Source organism: Lipotes vexillifer, unplaced genomic scaffold (assembly GCF_000442215.2).
Source record: "Lipotes vexillifer unplaced genomic scaffold, Lipotes_vexillifer_v1.1 scaffold182, whole genome shotgun sequence".
Classification (NCBI taxonomy): Eukaryota; Metazoa; Chordata; class Mammalia; order Artiodactyla; family Lipotidae; genus Lipotes; species Lipotes vexillifer.
In genome coordinates this window covers 5,027,503-5,033,057 of record NW_006798798.1, presented here as the reverse complement: position 1 = coordinate 5,033,057, position 5,555 = coordinate 5,027,503, and the positions used below count along the sequence as shown (strand labels likewise).

The 5,555-nt window shown below is 54.3% G+C and overlaps 1 protein-coding gene across 1 annotated transcript in view; it reads right to left on the bottom strand.

The window, feature by feature from the left end:
- Nucleotides 1-1,687: 1,687 nt before the first annotated feature.
- The window catches only part of WTIP (WT1 interacting protein), a 24,568-nt gene continuing 20,700 nt past the window's right edge, over nt 1,688-5,555 (bottom strand). The window contains exon 8 of the mRNA XM_007470964.1: nt 1,688-2,849. Within this exon, the coding sequence (XP_007471026.1) occupies nt 2,709-2,849 (141 nt within the window). The 3' untranslated portion in view covers nt 1,688-2,708. The remainder of the gene's footprint in view (nt 2,850-5,555) is intronic.

Genomic DNA, 5,555 nt, shown 5'->3' with positions numbered 1-5,555 from the left:
AACAACCCAGACAGACCCTGGCCTGGAGTGCCCACCCTCTAGTGAGGAGATGGACATGAAGAGGACTCTTTTTCTCTCAGTACATGAAAGTACAGCAGTTAACAAAAGCACAGTTAGAGGTGTCACCAGGTGTCAACATCAGGGGAGACATCCTAGGGGCAGGTGGGTTTGGCACCCAGCAGTGGAGGCTCATGGGTAATCTACCTGACTTGAGGTCTGGCTCTCACACTGCTTCCTCAGTCTCAACAACCATCATGTCAGCATAATTCCTGACAATGGACTGGAAGATGCTGCTTTTGGAAAAGAGCCTAGAGATCGGGGCCCCAAATTCTGGGTGTTCGGTGAAGTGTAATAACTAGGAGCCTGGCTTATTCGTGTAGCTGAGATCGGAAGGATGTCACCAGAAATTAAAGCATCGGGCAGGGGGTGGGTCCAGGCAGAGCGAACTGCATGTGCAAAGGCTCTGGGGTTAGAGGGATGGTGGCGGTCACCAGCCCTGGGAGAAGGCAAAAGAGGGTCATGGAGCCCAAAGAGAGAGGGCAAAGTGTGGCCAGAGATAAAGCCACTGCCCCCCCAGGGTCATGCATTCCCTTGGCTCTGACTTTTGATATTGGCACATGAATTCAAAGGAGGCTCCATGCTGTGATGACTCAGTCCAGCTGGATGGGGAGCATGGTAACCAGGATGGAGCAGGTGTGGGGAGGGATGGTGGTCCCCATGGCAGGAAGATCAGGGACCACCTCCACAGCAGACACAAAGAAAGAGAAGAGAGTAGAGCTGAATTTGCCGCAAGGAGAAACGGAGGCCAAAGCAGGCTTCGACATTGGAAGCAATCAGAAGAAAGCTCTGCAATAACTGGCTAGAAAGCAAAGCAGCCCAGCTCAAGAGGAAGAGAAAGCCAGAAAGAACCTCCCATGCCTGGAATATACTGTCTCCTGCCCCACTGGGATCACCTCGTCCAAGAAGCCACCTTGATCCTGTTAAGTCCCTTCCTCAGGAGACACACGCTTCCCCTATCTCAGGGCAACCTCTGCGTTAAAACATTTGGTCAACGATCGCCAAACACCATGTACTTCCTTCCTCAGCCCACTGGAGGGCCCCCCGGCTCCGGGCCTTAGCCCAGCTGGAACCCGCCGGCTGCCACTTCCCCTCCTACGCATCCCAAGGAGCAGTCCTGACAACGTTCTGGTTCCTACCGCCTGGCTCCCCCAGATGAAGGATCTTACGTTTAACTGTGCGGGGAACGGAGAGCGAGAGCAGTAGTCGAGGTGGTTCAGTTCTCATAGGAACAAACGGACGGACTTAAAATATTCCGTAAAAACCACCGTGATGGTGATTGTGATTAGGAGGTCTCTCGCCGCAGGGGCCACCCACAAGTGCAAATCCAACATAAGCCATCAGTGAGAAGCTTCGCAATGCTGATGTGTCTTTCAGAGGAAAAGAAAAAAATCTACATTTCCACACACCACATTTCATTAGGTAACCGCTCTCAAGACACTGACATAAACAAAACCCCACGCTAGCCTAAAGTCTTTAAGGCAAACACATATTTGGGGATTTTAGAGGAATTTATACAAAAGTAGTTAAACTACAATGTTTTATCACTTGAACACTAGCTATATATGATACACAAATTGCACATTTGTGAGTTTCTTGTAACTTCCCTAAGAAATAAAAACCGAGGGCCAAGTTTTTAGAAGAAAACTATATTCTTTTAAAGAAAATGAAAATATTCTCAAAGGAAAAACTTAATTTAAGTCAAATCATATGCTTTTGTTGTGGAGCCTGATACACAGTGCTTTCCTGTAACAGATGGGCAGGGCGCCCCCTCGCGGCCTCTCTCGACCGAGACCTGTAGCTGGAATTCTGCACGAGGTGTTCTTTTCCCGAGGCCGAGGACGAGAGGGGTTGGGAACGAGGAGCCAGGGATGGGAAGACCGGGGCGGGATGAAGGCTGAAAACGCCCATCGGAGTCCCGGGGGCCAAAACCCGCCGTGACCACATGGCCGAAGGGAGGGCCCCTTCGCAGGCCTCACTCCCTAAGGGTGTCATCCCTCACCCGCTTCTACGACCCCTCCCAAACAATGAACCCTTCCCACCCACCAGCGGGCCAGGCGCTTATGAGACAAACACGCGTGCCCTCCGCCAACCCCCGCCTTCCCGGAGCTTTCTTGAAGGGGGTCCCAGACCCCTTCTACACAGGGAAACTGGCTCCCGCCCCGAGGCCAGTCGGAGGACGGCGGCCGTGTACCCCGCGCCCCTGCACGTGGTAACGGCCACCTTCAGCCCCGTGACCCAGAGCCGGTCTGGGAGCCTGCCCCCGAGGCCACGGGGCACAGGGGGGGTCCCGAAACAGAAGGCGGGTGACGGGGTGGGGGCGGGAGGCGGCCAGGGCCCGAAAGAAAGGAAGCCGTTTGAGGAGGCACAGACGGTGAATAAATATTAGTAGCTTCGCCGTGGGGCCGGCCCCTCGGACAGCAGCTCGGTGGCCGGTGGGAGTAGGGGTGGGGTGGGAGCCGGCGGCCGCGCCCACCCTGACACAGAGCTCCGACACTGACCTGGGTCACCCATCGCCGGCGCGCGCGCAAAAATATACTCGCGCAAAAACACGTGCGTGCGCAGGAAAACGCGCTCCTGAGCGAAAAAACGCGCGCGTGTGCACGCAGACACAAACACACGCCCCCAGGGTCGGGCTACCCGCCCCCAGCTCAGAGCTCGGTGACGTGCACAGCAGGTGAGGGAAGTGGGCCTGGCCGGAGGCGCCGCAGGTGGCAGCGGCGGCACAGCAGGTGGCCCTCCAGGGGGTAGCAGCGGCGTCCGTCCTCCCCGCTCAGCTGCAGCCCACAGTCCTAGGGAAGAACACAGCCCCGGTGCCAGAGTAAGCAAGGGAGGGGTGCATCAGAGATCTGTAGGACCCTGCCCACCTTCCGGAGGACTCTGGCCTTTACTCTGGGGGAAGGGGGTCAGGAACCCAGTGCTGGACACCCCGAATTGGAGAGCGTCTTACACATCCAAAGGAGCCAGCCAGGAGGGAGGTAGTCAGACACTAGGCTGGAGTCTGGGAGAGAGGGCTGGGCAGTAAATGGGGACATCAGCATAAAAATGTGATAAGTTTTTAACAACAAAACAACAGGAGTTTCTCCCTGGGAGTGCAGATAACTAGAAAAGAGAAGAGAAAAAACAGCTGAGCTGTGGAAGCTCCAACTTTAAGAGAGGAAAGAAAAGGAGCAGAGCCAAGATTTTAAGGGAAGATGAAAGAGGAAAACCAAAAACTGCCTGTCCTAAGGGCACAGTGAAAAGGGCGTCTAGGAGGGAGAGTCTAGGAAAGTTGCTGCGAGCTTAGGACAGTGACAACTGAGAATCATCTCCTGGATCCCCACATGGGGGTCACTGGTGACCTTGGGAAGGGGGGGAAAGTCAAATAGCTGACCTCAGTGGCCTTAAGAGATAGTGGAACAGAAGACCTGAAGACATCAATTCAACAAGGAGTTTTGCTTTATGTCCCTTATCCTACCATGTTTACCACTGCAGGATATTTTATAGGCTAATTTTCTCTGTTTAACAAGTTATGTGATTCGCGTTTGACCTCTAACAGGCAGGAAATGTGAAGGGCAGCCATGGAGGATGATGGTGTGCTGCGAGCGACAGTGGGGCACCAGGCAAGACCTACTGGACAACTTTTTCCTTCCTTTCGCCCCCCCACCCCAAGAAGGCCCCTTTGGTCACACTCTCACTGCACCCAGGGCTAAACTCCAACCTGGAAGCTTTGACACTTGTTACCCAGAGGCCCTGAGACCAACATCTACCCCGCCCCACACAGGTGATGGAGCTGGGCTGTTGTGATGGAGCTTCATGTCCCAAGCAACTCAGGTCCCAGGTGTCCTCCGTGTCCTGTCTGGCCACAGCCCCCTGTTCCCATCCAAGGGTCTCCCCTGGGGACAGCAGCACCACGTCTCACAGCCCCGAGGCGCTGGTTGTACCCTGCCTACAGCTTGACCTGCTCCTGGACTCTCAGCATCAGCCTTTCCTTAAGCACTGAGCTTAGCGACCCCAAGGGGACACTGCAGTCCCCAGGACTGCAGAGCAGAATGCCCTCCTACGGTTGCTGGAGGAACTGTGGCCATGCCTGCTCCTGACCCCCCTTCCCTGGTCCTCCAGCAGGACTCCTATTCCCTTTGGGCCACTTGCCCCCATCAAGGCAACCTGGTTCCAGGTGGACCCTAGATTCCTACTGAAGGTTTCTCACTGACACACCTGCTCTTCCCTGGGGGCTCTGAAACCCAGCACTTGGTTTTTCTCCTACCTCTCCGTGCATCCCCGGAATGCTGGAGCTCCCTGGGCTACCCTGAGCCCCGGCTCCTTCCCCTACAGGTCTTCCTGGAAGACCCTCATTTACTCCCCGGGCTTCGGCAGCCACGTACATGCCCACGATGGGACTCCTGCTTCCGGCCATGACAGTAACAAGGACTGGATTCCCCGCCCTACCTTTAACAATGGCAAACTGGGCAAAATATGTGAAACGAGGATTCTCAGACTCTGAACAACAGGCAAGGCAGGCCAGTGATCTCTGAGAGAAGGGAAACCGATAAGGAGAGCCCTACAATTGCCCAGGTTACTACCTGGAGAGATTTTTCCAGGCTGCCCATTGGTCTCCCTGAGTTGAGAATTTGGGGAGGCAAAGGCAACTAGAAACCACAGGGCAGAGTATCAGAGAGGAAAGAGCTATGTATGCCAATGACTCCCAAACTCCTACACCTGTACCACAGTCTTTATACTCCAGCACATCCGGCTGCCGCCTGGATAGTTCCGTTCAGGTGTCTCCAGCTACCAAAAGTGAGATCATCTAACGCCTTCCTCCTCTCACCCTCACTCTCTCCTGGGGTCGTAATGGACACCTTCCAACCCCTCAACTCCCACGTCCAATCACTGACCAAATCCAGTCCCCTGTACCATCTAACCAACACTAAACTCAGCCTACTTGCTGGAACCCAGGGCCACAACCTTGACTCTACCCGCCTCCTCAGGGAACCTCAGCCCCTACTCCCTCTTCCTCCATTCATTCTCTGCATGAGTGCCCTTTCTAAAATCTCAGTGACATCGCGTCATCCTTTTTCGATCCTTCTCCATTGCCCTCAGGATAAGTCCACGCTCCTCAGATCAAGTGGCCTTTCGTCCGCAGCTCCTGCCAACTCCTCCAGTGAAACAAAACAACACACTCAGCTTCACACCTTAGCACATTCTGCTTCCACTGCCTGAAAATGCCCTTCTCCCTGCTCCTTGGCTAACTCTTATTCATCTTTCAAATCTTAGCTTGGGTGTCACCTCCCCCAGAAAGCCTTCCTTGATTTTCCAAGGCCTGCTCCGTGCTCTGAAAACTCCCCTTGATAGCACTGATGACCCTGTATAAATACTGCCTGAGTACTTGTCTCTCTGGAGGATAGAGACTGTCATTATTCTCTGTACATCAACAACACCCCAACACTGTACATCCTCGGGAAATATTTGACCGAATGAGAAACGGGCTGAGAGAAACCATATCCTGGAGGGGAGGGAAA